Source organism: Leptidea sinapis, chromosome 34 (assembly GCF_905404315.1).
Source record: "Leptidea sinapis chromosome 34, ilLepSina1.1, whole genome shotgun sequence".
Classification (NCBI taxonomy): Eukaryota; Metazoa; Arthropoda; class Insecta; order Lepidoptera; family Pieridae; genus Leptidea; species Leptidea sinapis.
The window spans coordinates 886,912-908,258 of record NC_066298.1 but is presented as its reverse complement, the minus strand read 5'-3'; the positions used below and the strand labels follow the sequence as shown (position 1 = coordinate 908,258).

Here is a 21,347-nt window from a genome sequence, read left to right as displayed (position 1 = left end):
TATTACAGTTACAGTTATTACATTGAATTATTTACTAGCCGATACCCGCGACTTCGTTCGAACACACATGATTGTGCAAGTAATGCTTATAAAAACGTTGTTTGTTAAAACTTTAATAACTTAGAATCACAATAAGTTTATTTTAGATAATGGCCAAGTATCCAAACAATAAAACTTACGGCCGTTTTCAATAACGTATTTCTAGTTACGGATATATTGCTATCACCGTTTAATGACAAGATCTTATCTATCCGTAGTTATGTTCAATATAGTTAAGAGTCCAATATTATCTTTCGATAGGTTATTGAAAACGGCCGTTAGAAGAGTTTAATTGTTATCTATCCAATAGTTTTTCCGTGATGCGAATACAAATGGAAACCTCTATCATTTTATATGGAAGATTTGGTACTATCGTAATAATATTTTAAGGATAATTTAATTCTATATTTTTATTTTATTTATTTGATTAGTTTATTTAAATTTGTTAAAATTTATCAGCACCGTTCTTCTCAGGTCTGAGTCATTAATTTCCGGATGTTTGCTAGTTTTTGACTTTCAGTAAGTGATTTCATTTTATCCTATTTCAATTAAAAATATTTGAATTGCTGTGGCTACTCATTAGCCGCATATATTAGGTACTTAAGTTACAAACCTAACATGAACTAAAACAATAGTTTGAAAAGTTAAAATGCGTTTTGTGATCCACCTCAAATCATATTACTGCCAATGTTGTTAGTACTGTTTACTATCAAGTGTTCTTTTTTCCAACTCTCCTAAAAATACTTTATAGGGAAAATGACGTCATTTTCGGTGTCAAGTAGTACATTAATTATTGGATGATTCATATAATTTCGACCTTCGATAAGTGTGTGCGTTGCTTTACGATGTTTGTGTTTGCGGTCACGTATTGACAAATTAGTGACGATTAAACAAGCTAATGAACGCGTCACTAAACGAAAACTAATTACGTGATTTTGAAAGTAAATGACAAATTTAACCCATATCATAAAATGGATATACTTTGTTCTACCTAATACAACACAGGCTCGGTGAAGTTGATGAGGGCTTTAAAGAGGTTGCCCTTTTTCTTAGCAAACAGTCGTAAATTGGAAAAAATCTAATGAAAAATGTTTGAGAAATACTTACTAACGATAGGGGTATTTATTTTCTTAATGGGAGAGGATTACGGGTCAACTATTAGGTTTAAAGATATTTTATTTCTCATTAAAAACATAATATTGTCACTTACATGAGAACATAAAAATATGATGTAATAATTTATCCGCCGTTCTTTAGATGTTCAGTACATATTATATATACATTATAGTACTTATTCTTCGTCAACTATTATGGTATGTAACCTTAGCCCATACTCTCATGTAACACCAGAGGAATCGGTTTTTACCGACTTTATAAAGCGTCCAATAAAGGTACTTATTAATTCGAACACCCAAAACACATAGGTACTTGGCGGGCGAGGATCAGTGGTGAGAGTCAGTAGACATTTCGATACAATATTCCATGACGTATTCTAGTGTAAGGTTGTGTTTTTATTTTAATCTATTCATAAAAAACGAATGTTATATACCTATACCTATACCAGTAGGAGGCTCCTTTGCACAGGATGCGGGCTAGATTATGGGTACCATAGCTAGCTGGGCAAATGAGACTTAACATCTTACGTCTCAAGGTGACGAGCGCAGTTGACTACTATACAATAAAATATATACAAAAAAAATCTGAGCGGCAGTGCTTAGTATCAATTACCATCAGCTGAACGTCCTGTTCTTCTCGTTCTTTATTTACATAAGCACATAACATAACATTTAGGGTAAAACCTTTTTTCAAATAAAGTTCCATACAGACGAATTGCCAAGCAAGAGCTCGTGAATAAATAAAATTTGATTCTACTTGACATAATATCAACGTATTAGGATATAATATGTCTTCTGGCGTATGTGGCACGTGATGGTAAGGATTCACCGCCGTCCATATTTTATTTCAACACGGAACGCTCCTATAAGAGTTGCTTTTGTGTAAGTTTTCACGCTTTCTTCAAAATTAATTGAATAAGGCGTTATTTTGCGGAAATCCGAATCTTCATGAATCTGGTATCTCATGCCGAATTCTGGCATCCAAATTCGGCAAGTCAACATTTCTTGAGGATGCTTCGTGTAGAGACGAAACACGAGTCGAATTGATGAAAGACAAAATATCTTAGCTAGTGATACAAAGAAGAGAACAAAATCCAGTATTAACGTGCTTTTATAAGTTAGAAACATATACATGTGCGTTAGCTAATGGTTTAATATTAAAAATACTAAGGAGCGAATTCCAAACGTGGCTGACTGTTTACGACTTGTCAATCAAAATCAGCTACAGTTACAATAGAGTCTCTTTCCTTTTCTATGATGCAGTATCTCCGTTAGAGATGTTCTCCTCTCTCGCTCGCTTTGTTTGTCTAAACGATAGTATGTTATAAATGCTGCCTACAGTAGGTACCTACTGAGAGTCTATCCTAAAAATATACCTTAAAATAGATTCCGTTAAATAAATAGGGTAGGTACTTAATGTAGGATCAACAAAAACAGTATTGTTAAAACATCTCCATTAATCTTGAGAGTAGATGAAAAATGAAGGTGTAGGCGTTTCTTTTGTATTGATTAAATTTCAAAGCACTCAACATCAGTGACCGTTTTCGGGGATTTTTCTGCAAGAGCGTGAATAATGAACCTATTTCATTTGAGCCTACGTTGTTTGCGATCGAGACCTAGCCTGAGATTGTGTGTTGTGAAAGGGGTGATTAATTATAATGTTGAGACCAGGTACCAACATATAACTTGTAATGCCTACTACTCGGTTAAGTCAAGATAGTAAGTGTTTTGTGCAGGGCGATGTACATGTTTTACAACATGATCCCAGAAAATGTTCAAAACAAATGTACGAAAATCAAAATAATACACTCAGCGGCACAATTAACCGCCCACCCTTTTAAAGTGGCAAATTTTGATGTTATCGCAGTTGTAAGTTATTGGGCATAAATAAGTCAAGTGTGAAAGAAATGTAATGACGAAAAAATTACAAACTACCCACTTAACTTTGTTTTTTTTACGCATAAGTTGTGAATAGGATAAATATAGAACTTCGTCTCATTATCGTTATCGTTGCCATACTGCTTACATTGCTTCAGTGGCATTAAAAGTAAACAATTTGAGTTTGTTTTGGTTTCGTAACTTAAAGCTAGTGTTTGGACATCACAAACATGCCATTTGATGCTAATTCACTGGCGGGAGCCGTCGCTCTTATCTACGAAGGGTTTAGTCAGCGTTACGTGGCGCGGAAGCTTGGTGTTGCACGTACCACCTTAAGGGTTGCAGTGAAACGGTTTCGGGAAACTGGCTCTTATGAGCGAAGACCAGGACAAGGCCGAAAAAGATGCACCTCCACTCGTGACGACCGATTTCTTGTGACCAATGTTCTAAGAAATCGGTTCACTACAGCTGTTGAGGCACGAAACCAACTTCGTGAGGTTCGCAATGTTCAAGTGAGTGAAAGAACAGTGACAAGAAGACTAGGAGAGAATGCCCTTGGAGCTTTTCGACCATCTCGAGTGCCACAATTGCTCGTAGGCCACTTCGTTTTTCCCGGGAGCACGCCGAATGGAATATGGAACAATGGTAGAATGTTATGTTTACTGACGAGACAAAAATATGCTTGCACGGTCCTAACGGTCGTTAGCGTGTATACAGACGCAAGAATGAAAGGTTTGCAGCATGTACTGTTGTGGAAACAGTAGGTTACCAAGGTGCTCTATCATGATATGGTGCGGCATTACTTACGAGGCACGCACCGACTTGGTTATCTTCGAAAGAGGTGGAATAAATGCTCAGAGGTATGTAACAGAAGTGTTGGAACCTCATGTAATATCATTTGCTCCATTTATTGGCGAAGATTTTTTATTAATACAGGACAACGCTCGCCCCCACGTTGCTAGAGTTGTTACCGCGTACCTGGATACCGTCGGCATTCGAAAATTAACATGGCATCCCGGAGCCCAGATTTAAATCCTATTGAACACATATGGGACAATTTAAAAAGACGTGTTCGAAGCCGCATACCAGCTCCAACCACCATAGATGAATTAAAACAATCCGTGATTGAGGAGTGGCAGAACATTCCACAACAACAGATCAAAGATGTCATCGACAGCATGCCAAACCGTTTGATGGAAGTCATAAGGGCTAGACGTGGAAATACGCACTATTAGAATTCATTTATTCAGCAGATTTTTTTATTTTTAAGCCATTTCATCACATTTGTTAATTTACGGTCAAAGTGTATTTCAGACTTTTTTATAAATAAACGTAATAATTAAAAACAATATTATCTTTCATTTTACTTCAATATACCTACGTTATAAAATAACATTTACAAGTAAGGCCATAATTTTTTTTTAAACCAAAATCGAAAAAAATCAAGGTTAATTGTGCCGTTGAGTGTAGTTAAAAGATGTTTATGATGTAAAGGTTACTATTTTTTTTTTTTATGAAAATAAGGGACGAGACGAGCGAGGCGTTCAGCTGATGGTAATTGATACGCCTACCCATTACAATGCAGAGCCGCTAAGGATTATTTGAAAACCCTAAAATTCTGTGCATCACTCCGAGTCATGTTTATTGTATTAAATATATCATTATCTGGCACACATACTATATGTTCATTGGCCTCTTGACAGTAGTAAGTGTGAAGTTTGTCAATTATTATTATCATTATTACTACTTATATTGGTTTCGATAAGTAGCCAGTTCAAATTCAGCAGTTTCTTATCAAAAATGTAATTAGCTGTTAAACATAAAATTCCAATTTAGGCATAAAATACCAATTCGAGGGTTATTTGATCTCAACTATTTGTAATGTTTTTAACGCGATAACCCTCACATCTGGGATTAATACACAAATAAAATTTGAAAACAAAATTTTATACGATGCGGCACTCGAACTCTCCCCGCGAGTGCTTCCAACTGAGCTAACCATTCGAGTGACGTATCATCATAAAATTTTGTATGCTCTGATCAACTCTTGTAGGTTGAGGCTACATCTACAGGATCTACTTTACAGTTGATAACATGCCCAACCCCAATAATTGCATTTTAGGATTGACTTGAGATGTTGCTCTTGCAAATCTAAACAATTTGTTATGTTTATAAAGTGAAGCCACAACCTAAGAGTTGAACAAAGCATACACGATTTTATGACGATACGTCACTCGAACGGTTTGCTCAGTTGGAAGGGCACTCGCACGGAACGCGAGAGATGGGTTCGAGTCCAGCATATTCATAAACTTTGTGTAATTTGATCTGTATAAACTTCAATATACCGTCTCAGTAGGTCATTTCGAAATAATTTTAATTCAAACATCGACTGGCAGGCTATTGTGCTAACCTGGCCGTATTATACAATGTTGCGTTCAATTCGGACCAGTGACCTGATTGCACTTCATAATCATTCAACACGACGTCAACGAGTGCAATTGTTTCTAATCATAGATTTAATTAATTTAGAACGGTGTTATATTTCAGTACTGCAGTAGAACTTAGTCGGTACAAAGGCTGGCTGTACGGTACATAAATATAAAAACATATAATAATAATATACTTATTTGCAAAAAACATAGTATACAGTGGGAGGCTCCTTTGCACAGGAAGCCGGCAAGATTATGGATACCACAACGGCGCCTATTTATGTCGTGAAGCAGTAATGTGTAATGCGCCGTAGCTAGTGAAATTACTGCACAAATGAGACTAAACATATTATGTCTCAAGGTGACGAACGCTATTGTAGTGCCCTCAGAATTTTTAGGTTTTTCAAGAATCCTGAGCGGCACTCCGTTGTAATGGGTAGGGCGTATCAATTACCAACAGCTGAACGTCCTGCTCGTCTCGTCCCATATTTTCATTAAAAAAAATACAATGGTGTTAAAATATTATAATAATGAGCTTATATATCTTTTGCTAGCACTATTCCTAGCAAGCAAATATATTTAACTTAATACAATTAATATCAGAATTTCTTATCCATGAATTCCTTAACACTTTAAAAATTATTAAGCATTTAGCCAACTATATAGCTTATTCTTAAATAATCTAGAATTTAATTCTTTTAATGCTACTCGGTAACTTATTATAAACACGAACACCATACAACTTTTATTATATTTAGTAATTTTGGGAACATCGTGTAGAACGAGTCTTTGTGCATCACGTAGGTTCCGCGGATTTAAATCATTAGCTGATTTAAACAATGCTTTATTTTTATAACAAACATACATATCTCGAAAATATAAAGCGACGGCAAAGGAAGGGTTCCACGTATTATGGTACAAAATATAACATAGTTTAATATAATGTACTGTTTAATACTTTTTTATGAGATAGTAACCGGGCGTGCAACTGACGCGTGCTTTTTTAATAATTAAATAATAAAATTAATAATAATTTTACTTCGCGTTTATTAATAACACAGATTATACCTACCAGTATGTCTTTTGTGGGGCGATATATATACTTATATGTACAAAATACCAGAAACTGTGATAATAATTGTTAGCACCATGAACTAAGTTACTTGTTATGCCTACTATTCGGTTAGGTCGAGTAAGCAAAGGCTTTGTTGGGTGATGTTTATGCCTATATATATGCGGTACCTACACGCATTGTGCAATTAAAAAACACGTGTGGCATTCGGGGACTGCCGCGGTGAAGCTATTGCACAGCATTTTTTATCAACTTATGCAATTATAATTATTTATTTATTTTATTTATGCAGTTTTTTTGATAAAATTAATATAAAAAAAAAGAAAACGGGTAGTGAGTAAAATTTAACTTGCAAGATTTGATTACAGACAGACAACGGGGCAGGTGAAACTAAATAAAAATTAAAAAAACTTTATTAAAAATAAATTAATTAAAAAAAATCAAGACGTACCCCAGGCTCGCACCTGAGACCTACTGCACAAGAAGCATACGTGATAATGACCGTTGCGAAATATCTATATGAATCTAGTAAGTAAGTGTTAGGTTATTTTCGTTACGGAATTTCTGGATTCAGTCTCCACGCTCAAGGCCCGCGATAGAAGCCATACAATAGCTTAATAGAATTGTTAGATGTGTGGTAAAGGTAACTAAAACATAATGATTTTCTAAGTGAAACAGAACCTTGGGAATGGAGCGACCGCTAGGCTTATCAATGAAATAATTTCATTGTAACTAATACAATTTAAAAAAGATCGCCCGCTGAGTTTCTTACGCCCGTTGTTCTAATGTCTAAGAATGGGTCATAAAATTAATCTTCTTTCAAATATGACAAAAGTCGTGGATTTAGGGACTGGCTTGCTTGTCCTCTTATTAAAAAAAAACAGGGATAGAACTAGCAACCCGTTGCACGACTAAAATATTGCCTACTCGATGTAACGGCTTGTCTTTATCATGGTCTCGTTCTCTTAGGTAGTGAGTTAAAACTATCCGATTCATTTATTTATTTATTTCATAAAATCTACAGCACATTACATCTCTTATTACCTAGGTAATAAAGTACAGATCATTGGCCAACAGTGATTTTATATTTTATATAGGCAAATAATAAAAAATAATCATGAATTCATAAATAATCTACTCGAGATAAAAAAAAAGCATGTTTTCTGTGTGAGTGTGTTGTTATTATGCGTGTTTTTTTTAATAATTTCGGTGGTTTGACAGATGTCATCTTTGTTTAACAATATATTTTGGTAAGGTACAAAATATCTAAGCCTGTGAAGGACGTATTATAGATGTTCATAATAAGAAATTTCAGTTTTATAAGCTTCAAATTATCGTAACCTGTATATCTAAGCGACGTAATCTCTTCACATAATTTTCACCATCGTCGACACCTCCGAACAGGGTTGCTAGAAGCAAGAATTTTATTACATACCGTCATCTCATTGAAATTATACAAAATCGAATCACATTATAAAAAGGAACAAAAGCGACTTCCACCGTTCTATTGTCTCGAAGCTCTCCGTAACATTTACTTAGTATTTGTTCCATTCTGATGATCGGTTCACAAATAAAAAGAAAAATTTACGCATACAAGCCGCGGGAGTACACTAGTCTTACATAATAGTAGCTACAACTAAAAAAAACATCAACTTATTATATTACACCAGCTGAGCCAGCAAACGTTGTATTGCCGATATTAAAATCGCGATACAAAAGTAACTGTTGATCGTAGATGGGTGAAAATTTGAAGTTGTATGTATTTTTTAATGCCGACTCATTTAGGGGGATGAAAAATAGATGTTGTCGGATTCTCAGACCTACCCAATATGCATTCAAAATTTCATGAGAATCGGTCAAGCCGTTTCGAAGGAGTTTAACTACAAACACCGCGACATGAGAATTTTATATATTAGATAGTACGACATCAGTGAATGAATGAGTCGTCAAAATAGAAATTGCAAAAAAATCTCTTAAAGATTGCTGTCTATCTCTAGTGTATTTGCAATCCTATGCATTAAATGTATGCTCCAGTGATTCCTCGTGTTACAAGAGAATGTGGGCGGCGGTGATCACTTAACATCAGATGACCCTCCTCAACCATAAAAAAATATATTTAAAATGGCTGTTATATATACTGTAGAATAGTTTTCGATTCAATTATTTTTACGTTCCAAAAGTTGCAGCCGGATTTCTAACGGGACAAATTCGCAAAGCAAATGTGATTTGATAACAGTATCTGCATTGTAAATTTTTACGCGGCGCTACACGAGAGGAGAGTACAGATTTCAGCACTTTTCAACGGAGTCGTTTTGCATATTGTTACGATATTTCATAAAGACGCGTGCTTTAATAGCCGAAGCTGTTAGAAAATCGGATCAGTTCGTGCCTTATTTGTGAGCTCCGACGGACTAAGCTTCGGATTTTATATTAAATCTATGGACTTTTAAACAACAAAAGTGGGTATCGTAGAAAAATTATTACTGAGAACAAGTCAAGCAAAAACAAGAGGCACGGCCGTAGCATCCTTTTTTAGGGACAAGTAATCTATATATATAAAAATGAATTGCTGTTCGTTAGTCTGGCTAAAACTCGAGAACGGCTGGACCGATTTGGCTAATTTTGGTCTTGAATTATTTGTGGAAGTCCAGGGAAGGTTTTAAAGGTGAATAAATAGGAAAATGCTCGGAATTAACAAAAAAATTGTTTTTCCTTTGATGTGTCCATACATAATTTCTATGAGAGAATTTATTGACGCACGGTTTGACAGTGTTTCTGTGAAACAATTTCATTACGACAGCAGGGTGCATATTTTACGAAGTAATTCTTGATGTTTTGATATATTATTGACAAATTCATAAAAAAACATTATATTGTTTATTATGTACAGAACAGCGTCTGTCGGGTCAGCTAGTATTCGATATTTATTTAGAACATAATGGATATTTTAAAATATGATATGGACACTATAAAATGTTGCTAGGTTAGCTAATTATATAATAACTTAAGACAGAAGGAACCTAGAGTTTGGACTGAATAAATTGACCGACTTGGTATTACATGGATCTCACAACTTTTGACGATGAAGAACTGCGTTGCGCGCCTTGGTTTTTTTTACTAGTTTTGTTTTTGATGGCATACGCATTATGCTGTACCTCTTCCTCGTGATATCAAGAACTGGCTTTAATGCCTGTTTAACTCTTAAAAAACCAACCGTGTTAGAAAAATTATCGTTTTTATTAATGTTTCCTAAAAGCAAACTGGGTGAAAATGACAAGTTCTGTCATTGCCAATTCTTTTCATATACTAATAAGCAACGACGTGACGGGGCTAAATATTATTAATGAACTGACGTGCCATCGTTTTATATCTATCAAAACTGGTACTGGTCGATAATATTATCGACTCATTTCCATACGTAGTTTTACGGATAACTATCTAGTTATCCGTAAACATCTGTCTACAACAGTTTCAGCCGCATACCATTCTTTTGTACATGCCAGTTATGGATATTTTTGCTATGTGTCTTTTAGTTTAAGGTCTCCTTGATTATATTTTTACACTTGTGCATGAATATTGTTGGTTTGTCGAATAAAGTAAAAAAAAATTAAAATAAAATAACTTTACTATTTTATGGCTAAAATACTAATGGCGTTTTGTATTGAGTAAAAGGCATATTACGGCATCCCGGTCATCGGACCTTAATCAGAAGTACGAAGCATCATTTTATACGGTACCTAGGTTTAAGCTTAAATTACGTAATGTTACCTATGAAGAACCCTTCCATCATTTTAAGAACGAAGAGGCAACTCTGATATACTCTGAGATACCATGGTCAAAATAGTAAGAAGTACGATTGACTGTTCCACTACTGACCAGTCTCTCTGGCAGCCCCTCTCATGTTAAGTCTGTCTCTCATGTTAAGACTGGCAACACATTTCTTGACCCCTGGTGTTAAGGATATTTATGGGCGGTTGTCTCACCACCACGCAAATATACCAACCAAGTATGGTGTTTCCAGGACAATACTACATGGGTACCATCACAAAAAGCGTGTACACTTCTAGTGTTGCGTGTATTCTTCTGGTGTTGCAAGAGATGTGGGCGGCGGTGATCACCTAAGATCAGATAGATCTTCCATAAAAAACACCAGTGAATTAGGAGAAAAGAAGAGAAGAGGCTTATTCCCCAATCTCTGCAATTAGATTTCTTACTTCTCAATTGTGATGATAAATTTTAGACTTGGAACATAAAAGATTCACTTATAAAATGTAGGGCACGTATCTCTCAATCGGCGCACGTTGACAGTTTACGACACAATCGCACGGGTAATATAATAAAAATCAACAACAAGCGTCAGTGTCGTACAGAGACAAGTTAATTTTCCCGAGTGCATTTCGTCTTCGAGGCACTCACCGATGGCATTGACTGTACCTGTACTTGGACGTGTGGAGGTGACTGCCGCTTGGCGCCGCGGCCGCATCCGATAAATCAACTAGTAAGTAGTAACTCGTCCTTTGGATACGTTTTATTATAGCCTGTATAATATAACTTATTTATTTGTTTATTTTATTAGAAAAACACAAACAGACATACAAATACATGAGTAGACAATGAGTTCTATAAATTATAATACATGCATTCAAGACCACGTGTTCCGCTGATTTTTTACAATATTGCGTTATGTACCTACGCTTAATAATATTAAGTGCTTAAAAATTAAAATTAAAAATAATATAAATTAGTAATAGTTATTGTGACATATATACAAATAAAATATTCATATAATAAAACAAAAATAATATGATCAAAGATATATACGTATACATATTATAGTAATAGATTAAAATATATATATTTATACAAATGATTTAAGTTTTCTTTAGTGTTAATTCCGCCAATATTTGTTTTTAAAAAACAATTCGACACGTGTTTCGCCTCTACACGAGGCATCCTCAGGACGTGTTGTCTAGCCAAAATCTGGCACGAGACTGGCAAACTTAAACATTTGTATAATTATGGATTTCCGCAAAGTACCGCCTAATTCAATAAATTTTATATATTTTATACCTACTACTATATATGGCAAGGAAGTTGTACACATTTTAGGAGCCTGTATTCTAGGTTATAGTTCAAATTTAAATTTTGTATTCGTCGTCTTGTTAATATACTTATAACCTGGTATTTAAAATATTGTTATATTATAGTTACAGTTAAAGTGAAATACGTTGGGACTTGAAACTTTGTCATTATTAAGTATATATGTATAATTATATATATGAATATCCTTTTTTTTTTTTTTTTACATCGATCGATTAGATTGACGCGAAAGTATTAATAAAAAACAAGCTGCCTAAATTTAATTGTTGTATGTGTTTTGCTGACAGATTTTGAAAATTAGCTAGCAGTCTCGTGCCAGAGTTTGGCGAGTCAACATGTCCTGAGGATGCCTCGTGTAGAGGCGAAACACGCGTCGAATTGTTTTAAAACAAATATTGGCGGAATTAACACTAAGGAAAACTCAAAACATTTAGATAATTACCTAGTTTTCGCAATATCATGCAATGCAGTGCAAATTAGTAATATTGGTAGATTTTTTTAGGCTAATATAATTTTTTTAACTGCTTTTAGGGTACAAAAATATGCTAAGCCTTTTTATTATTTGATAGACGATATTATAACACTTGAAATTATAATTTAATATTAATACTGATGATGAATACACCAAGATAGCTGGGGGCTTACATCATTTATACGTCTAGGTCAGGGGCGTGCATATCATATAGGCAATTAGGCAGTGCCTACTTCGTTAAGAACCTAAATAAATATAGCACTAGTGTTAAAGTTGATTTATTTTTATTTGATTCTGTAATTTGTTTCAAACTATTGAACACCCACTCATAAAATTTTTCCTTACGCTATATCCTAAACTAGCTGACCCGGCAAACGTTGTTTTGCCATATAAAGTATAATTCACGCGATAGTTTTATAAGTAATAAAATATTGCCTATATTATAGCCTGTACATCATTTTGTTCTATTGTCAATAGTTTTTGCAGCGCACGCAAAAATAGGTTTTCGATTTTACACCTTGTGTTACAAAATAGCAATTTTATTAAGGATCCCTAATTTTGAAAAAAAAAACATAGCCTATAGCCTTCCTCGATAAATGGACTACCCAAAACTGAAAGAATCATTCACATCGGACCAGTAGTACCAGAGATTAGCGGGTTCAAACAAACAAACAAACACTGCAGCTTTATAATATTAGTATAGATACCTACAGTAGGCAGTCTCCAGATAGCATATTCGATATACAACCTCAAAACCTAGTACTGTCGGAGTAAAGCGCAATTATGACTTGCTTAATCTAGAGTGCCTACCTTCCTATAAAACCAATGCACGCCCCTGGTCTAGCTAGACTATTACAGCTGTGAAAAAGTCTAAAAAATTGTATTTAGAACAAACTCCTATTTAGAGCAATTCATGCACACTAACACACAGTGTCATACAAATCGCGAGTGTAAGACGTGGCTTGCTACGAATTTTCGTGGCCTGTTTTTACCGCTTGTCTAACATCAAGATACTCTCCCCCTTATTCATAATGGTCCGTTAACTTAAAACAGCTGCTAAGGAGTGTTTTTTCTCATTCTGACTTAGGTCAATAGAAGAAGACAGAGTGAGAATTAGCAATGCTTTAAGTTAGCAGACTATTATGAATAAGTGGGTATATCTAGACGTATAAATTATCTAAGACACACTTGATTGTCCGTATTAATTTTAAAATCGCAAAGATACATGTTAAAATGAATATACGGATATGTGGAAACCTGTGTGCTACTAACGGCCGGACCCAATATACTATCTACAGATAGAAATAAATTACTATCTTCTACTGTCAGTAATTAGCAGTCAAATAATCTGAAGCTGTCCCAATATACCCGATAAATCATTCTTATCGCCTTATATTGGGACGCGTGAATTGATATTTCCATTCAAACTTCTATTGGTCGTAAGCTATACGTCGTCCCATTGACAAACAGCGTGTACGGATAAGGTGGTTACCGTCGATAAGTTTATTGGGACAGAAAAGTCAATGATAGTTACGATTTTTATCTCACGTAAGAGATAGACTGAATATTGGGAACGGCCTTAAGTAACCGGTTAGCTACTAAGAACTTATTCGGTTTTGTTTTTTTATTCTTATTTATTATTTTTTACTTTAATCAAAATTTTAGCGTTTTTAGTATTAACTAAGTACACTAAGTATGACGGTTTTATCGCATGGTTTTATTCAATAAACTGGTTAAGAACTGTTTCCATAGCGTGATTGAATAATAAATAGATACTTATCAAACGTAAAAAAACATTTTAATAATATCGAATAAAAACAAAATTTTCAAGTGTCTATTGGAGTAAGTACCTACTAAATTGAAATTAAAACGAAACGAGAACTGAAATTCGATTTATAAATGTAAGGGTAAATGAGGGTCAATATAAAATTTTTCGTTTATTCATTCAACGAACGCAGAGTAAGTACCTCGCTGCTGACGCTGAATAGATTTTAGGGGCTCCGAACATCGAGGGTCTCGGAATAATCAAACAGGGGCTCAACTCCTCTACCCGCGGTCGTTCACACAATCCTCGTGACGAGGACCCTACCTATCCCACCCAGCAGGTACCTACATATTAGGGCTGTCACAAGTAAACCATTCAATATTTTACAATTAAATTATTTGTATTAATTCGAAAAGTATTACAGTACATGTACTTAAATAAAGCATTAAAGTTATATTATATTCAATGCAGCATTTAAATATTCGAAAAATAAATCATTAAAAGGCACATTGGCATTGTTATTTTAAATATCCAAAAGCAAAGCCGTTAAAAATAACGCCATAGCCTATGAGCATGGGACAGTAGCAACCCTGTTAATGCAAGACATCCGCATAGAGCATCCATCCATACTCGACAACCCTCATCTACGTTTAACTTAACCGCAGTCGGCAACGCGAACGAAACTGGACCTTAATACCGTGTGTTTAGAATAACGTTACCTCGAAGCTGAGCAACTATTTTGACATCAGAATACGGCAAATGAAAACCTACCTTAATACTCAAAGTTAAAGTACAGAATCGAAAGAAATAATTATTGTTAATAGAAAATGCAACGTGCTTTCGATAGCATTTGAAGGCGATGCATGATTCTAGAAAAACCACTTTTATAACCTTATGATTGCATCGCTTTTTCTTTGGCAAGTGTTAGAACTAAACACCACGTGTTTTAAGATGGTTTGGTTATTGTGAGTTACGAATCACTAAACCATGTTACTGTCTAACTTTTCTTTAGGAATTTTTTCAACAAACACGACGAATTATTATCACTGCTTTCAAACTTTGTGCAGGTTGTAGGATTTCTCCTTCTCTTTTCTCTCCTTCGTTTCCTTTTCTCTTTGCCTAAGCTCATAAAATATACGTATAAGTTGATATTTATTAACTATCAAAACTCTAACTTAACCCTGAAAATTATAATCATTTAATAAATGTATATACTATAAACTTTTAAAAAGCGTGGTTAACGCAATAGGTTGAACTCTTGAATCTCGCAAAATGGACACCGTTCGATCCTCGCCCGCCACGTATGCAAGTTTTTTCGGTTTTCAAGTTTTTGTATAGTCACCATAATAACAAAGTACTTCGAGGCGTCTGTCTGATTGCGATAAACTCAAAAACAACTATCGATTTACTTGCTGATTCCACCAATGGATAGCGTGGTTCTCGGAGGGGTTAGTATATAATTTATTATGTTTTTGTACACAATAATGATATACGGTGTTGGATAAAATAAGCCGTCTCGGAGCTTTTTAAACGTAAAAACTGTCTTAACCCTTTGAGATATAACAAAATAATGTAGGGTGGAATTGTGTATCTTATATAGGTCTACAGAAAAGTCTGTGATGGCATATGTCTACCTCATAAGGATAACATAAGTACTATATCCATTTTGATCCTTTAAAAATTGTCAATTATAAAGCGGTTATGTAAAAGCTATTTACAAATATACGATAATATTAATCCTTATCATTTTATTACTACATATTATAAAATCATTAATTTCCTATGGCTTTAGACCTCATTATTCCCGAATACTTAGTTACATTTTTTTTTCTATCAATAGAACAGCGTCTGTCAGGTCAGCTAGTTTGATATAAAACATTTGCTACTAAATGAAATTTTTCTTGTGGATTTGTTACAACTATAGGGCAAAACGAAGTGGTATTTGAGCATATTGTGAAATCAAGGCACGAAAAAAACCTGTTTAAAATTGATCACACAAGGTCACTCAATGCCAAATTGGCACATGGTCGTTGAAGGCTTCGTCGTGAGTAAACTAAATAATTACGTCGCCTGGACGTCAAGGTTTAAGTGGAAACTTCAATATATGTAAGGACCTTTGCACACGAAGCATCATAAATCAATTATGAACTCAAATTACAATTATTTAGTGCCACTTAGCATTACTGGACAAGTATTCCATTCCAGTGTTGGTAAACTGAGTAAATTACCACTCAACATGTCATATAAAATTTAAATTAGGTTTATCTATATGTATATACAGGCTATAAAAAAACTGTAGAGTCGACGTGTCTGTTCATTGGATATTTTTTCTAAAAAACCGGTTGGAGGTGATAAACGGAGTGTAGCTGAACACAAAATATTTTTTTTTAAATCGTCTGCCTGTGTGCTTTTTTGTACACGCTAATCTCTGGACCTACTAGACCTTTCATCCTCATAAAACTTTCACGAATGCTTCAGCGTAGCTTGGAGGAACATTTTTTATGGAAGAGGACGACAAACGAGCATACGGGTTACCTGATGATAAGTAATCACCGCAGCGCTCTCTTGTAACACCAGAGGAATCACAAGAGCGTTGCCGACCTTATAAATAATAAATTTATGAATTCGAAAACCGAAAAAAAGATTTAAAGAATTTTTTGACTTTGACTTTGAAAACACATTGGTATGTGGAGGGTGAGGTCGTACCTGTAAATTTAGAATCTACTTGATCAAAATAAAAAAATGTTATTTTTTTGATTGTATTCCTTACATTATAAATAAGCATTCATACAAGAGGAGCACACTAATTTACGTGAACGAAGTCGGACACAGCTAGTTTCCTAATTTACCAGTGGGAGGCTCCTTTGCACAGGAAGCCGGCTAGATTATGGGTACCACAACGGCGCCTATTTCTGCCGTGAAGCACCTAATGTGTAAACATTACTGTGTTTCGGTCTGAAGGGCGCCGTAGCTAGTGAAATTACTGGGCAAATGAGACTTAACATCTTGGTGACGAGCGCAATTGTATATTATGTATATTGCAAATTTCAAGTCATTTATACCCTGGTAACGGTTAATTTCAAGTGTTATCTCGACTGTCAAATGACATTATTATAATGAATATATAAATACAATTATAATAATAGGTATTATGGCTAGTAAGTTTGTTTTCCACATGGCAAATAATATTATGCGGTTTTGTTACACGTACCAACGAACCTGAGGGTTTAAAGGGCATTTATTTTTTCTCAAAATTGATTCCTTTAGAATTATTTTTGATGTCATTTCTAATAACTACTAGATACTACTACCGCTTCGGAAACAAATGGCGCTCTGAGAGAGAAGAAGTGGCGCAAGCAACTCTCCCAGCATTATTTTTTTGAGCTCTTTTCAATAAAAATATACAATATTGTACAATCATTTCTATCGCTATAAAATAATCACAATCTATTCCCAGGCTGTCCGATCATTTAGATATTCAGCAGTGAAGTAATAGGATTTACGACAGAGCCATTTTTTACAAACATTTAAATTTATTTATAGATTAATATTTTATGTATGTATGGATGTGATTAAATAATTTATTTATAGATTAGGCTTGATACACCACGTGGTAACTTTTTGAAGCGCAATTCATGGTAATAGGTTCATAGCAAGTGCGCAAAACATGCGCAAACGTGTCAAAGAGGAATATAATATATTTGTATGTTTATTTTAATAATATTCGGTTATAGCACTTGCGCAAAGATCTTTCTTAGTGATATCTGATTACGCGTCTACCTTTGGGAACATCAAAAAGGTCTGCATCTTAGGTAATTTATACTTCTAGATAGAGCCTCTTGCTACCAGACCACCAATGAAAACAGGACAGTTTTAATACTTTAGTGTGCGTGACAAGCTACGGCTTACACTTGCGATTTGTATTACACTTTTTGTTAGTGTGAATGAAATGCTCGAAATAGAGGTTAGTTCTAAACTCATTTTTTTTCGCCGGTTTCGCAGCTGTCACAGTCTATTCTTTTTTTATGGAATAGGAGGACAAACGAGCGTACGGGTCACCTGGTGTTAAGTGATCACCGCCGCCACATTCTCTTGTAATACAAATAAGTTTGCGCACTCGTGTGAATCACAAGAGCGTTGCCGGTCTTTAAGGAAGGTGTACGCGCTTTTTGTGAAGGTACCCATGTCGTATCGTCCCGGAAACACCGCACAAGGAACGCATTCCACAGCTTTGTAGTACGTGGACGAAAGCTCCTTGAAAACGCACTGTGGAGGACCGACACACCTCCAGATGGTGGGGATGATATCCTAACTTGAGGCGTGTCGTGCGAAGACACACAATGAAGCGACGTCTGACGCAACGCCATGTGATCCAGCCGTTCACAGAGTACTGGGAATTAGATAGATACGGATATATAGATATATCTAAACGTATAAATGATCTAAGGTCAGTATTTAAGGAATTTCAATATTTTCTAGTGCTGACGTCTAGATACCCTGGAAAATCTCAGTCTTTCCATAGTCAGTAAATTTAATGCTTAACCTATGCTGGAATGAGCCCGCCGTTATTTGAGGAAAAGTATGCTTCAGAATTTAGATGGCTAAGGGGAAATGGCTTCCGCAATATAATTGGATATTATCAAAGTAGGGGCGAGCAGTGACGTAAATCAATAAAATCTTGTCAGTAAACGTAATATAAAAGAACAGGTATGTAATTAAAAAAAAACTATCCCGTTGGCAATATTCAGATTCAACAGGGATTCCATAGTATTTGAAATACAGTTTAAAATACACAATACTTTATGTATATTGTCTCAAAATAAATTTTATTAGAAGTATTTCACTGCTTTGGAAACAATAGTGGTTCTGAGAGAGAAGAAATATATTTAAGCCCTCTATGCCTTCTACTGTTATTAAGATAAAGCCCGCTGAGGTGTGACTGACAATATTATGCATCATACAGAACTTTATGTTTAGTTTCAAATATATGTAGGAACTAGCTGTTACCTGCGATTTCGCCCCTGTTTCGTCTTTACATTAATGTTCTACATGTAAAGTAAATCCAACCAATAATTTGTATGTGTCAAATTTTAATGAAATTCATACAGCTGTTTTGTGAGCAGGGATTGAGTAAAAAACATACATACATGCACATTTATAATATTTCAGCATAGATTAGAATTTGCTAGATTACAAGTAATCATTCAGCTAACAAAATAACAAGCCATTATCACTCTTAAGTCATATTATTCATCTGATAACTTAGTAGTGACCCTGCAAGAATGCAGAGGCATTAAATTAACAAATAAACTTTAATAAACAATTTATATTTTAATGTAACTTTTTTTGGCACACTTTTAACGACAAAAAATGTAAGAGACTATTTTTGGAATCTCACAAGTGTTTTAATTTGGTTCATATTGTTTCAGCCACCAGAAATATATTTAAAAAAATATGAACTTAATTATTTATATATATATATATATTTGCAAAAATTATGGAAGATAAGTTATTTAATCACAAAGGATTAAATTTCCAGAATTTGTTTCAATACTATTGTATTCCATCATTAAACCTCGCTTCCATTTTATAAACATTTAAACCTGTCACTTATACAGTCTCAATGCCATACTTTAAAAATTATTGTACACTCATAATTACAATGGCAAAAACTTTTGTAGTTTGATTGGGACACCACCTCCAAAAAGGGCCTTTTAATAATGATTAAAATTTCATTAAAAATTATTGGTCATCAATATAGATTTATAAGTATGTTAAATGCAGTGGTATTTGCATAGTAATTTATATAGCCTATTACTCAATACATTAAATACGGCAACATCATATAAGTTTAATAATATAATACTAATGGGTTTTTTACATATTTTGATGTAACTAAGGTGTTTATTTCAAGTTAAGGAATACTATAAAAAATTATGCTATATATATAAACTGTTAAAAACATTGAAGTTAAACAAAGATGAATTAAAAATAAATGAACTATATTATCAGGTATCAGTACTCAGCTTTTACTAATAACAACAGCCAATTGTTAAACATACATTTTATTTTCCAGCCTCTAATTGTGAAATTCTTGAATGATTGCATATTTCAAATTATTATTACCTACTAATATTGGTATTTAAATATTTAATGGTATCTGTATAGTAATAATTTGGATGGAACACATTTATATCTTTAAGGAAATTCAGCATATTATAACATATTATACCTTAGTTAAATGAATATATTTCATACATATTATGCCATTTGGCTTTGTTTAGTTTTTGGTATCCATAAATGTATATAAATGCACAAAGAAAATATTGTTCACATTTCAACAATAAAGTAATAAAAATATATACTTATTGTATTGCTATTTAAAACTAAGAATAAAATAATTTGCAACAATATATATATTATACAATATATTTCCCTAAGCAATATTTGTAGTGGAAATTGCTGATGCTTATGGAAAGAATTAAATAAATACCTTAAAAATAAGTTTAAGCCAATAATATTATTAAAAACAGTCAGTTAAAATACAAAAATTTTGGAAAATATTGCAGTAGGTACTTACATAAAATGTTGTTTTATGTCTTACAACAAGAAAAGTTTTGTTTATTTGTTAAACTTTTGAATGAAGGAGTTCAGTAAGCAATAAAGATATTGAAAATTTATGAAGGAATGTGACGAAATAATTAAAGTTTACTAACCATACGACACCGAAGGCACCGTAGCCTATGGGGCGGTCAGGCAGCACGTCGGTCGGGATGGCCGGTGTCTGGTAGTAGGGCGCCGCAGCCGCCAGGATGGCGCCCTGGGGCGCATTCTGCGTACCGCCCGCGCCCTGCATCAGGGACATGGACACACTCATCGAGACACGAGAGTGCCGCGCGGGGCCACTTACAGCCGCCATCCAAGCGAACCGTCACCGCAGACTCATCACACCTTCCTAGTAATATTTTTGAAACACTGTGCCTTTATCACCAAGCCTCTCCCGATTGAAAAGCGACGCTATCACTGGTTACTCCTACTTTATTCATGCTCGAACGACTATGCGGGAATCACTAAGCGACACACGTATGACAAGTCACCTGCCAGTTTCACTGTTTTCTAATGCGCGATTTGTTTTCAATTACTTTTTCTACCACGTTGCGTAATATTTATAGTAAAATACTGAATATTTTTAAACAAAGGTTGACACGACGGTGGTTTATTTTTATCGAACAGGTGACGCGTCCGCCCGTCACAGAAATTGAGCGAGACTGATGTTTGCGGTGGAGTGGGGACCAAACGGCAACGGGCAAACCATAGGGAGGAAACGGTGAATGAGCGAGATAGAAAGCAACAATGGCGGCCTCTGAACAGCTGCTTGGGCTTGGGTTCAGAGTTCTGACTGTGTGCGTGTGGTAACCATTAAAGCTTTGTGCTTGAGTTGCTTTTCATAAAAAAAAATACAAAAAACCTTTGCACA

General features: G+C 34.6%; 1 protein-coding gene across 1 annotated transcript in view; it reads right to left on the bottom strand.

Annotated features, from left to right (window-relative positions):
* The window catches only part of LOC126974866 (serine/threonine-protein kinase NLK), a 176,497-nt gene extending 155,371 nt beyond the window's left edge, over window positions 1-21,126 (bottom strand). Inside the window, 1 exon segment of the mRNA XM_050822561.1 lies at window positions 20,587-21,126. Coding sequence (XP_050678518.1) covers window positions 20,587-20,789 — 203 coding nt within the window. The 5' untranslated portion in view covers window positions 20,790-21,126.
* Between the last annotated feature and the right edge of the window lie 221 nt (window positions 21,127-21,347).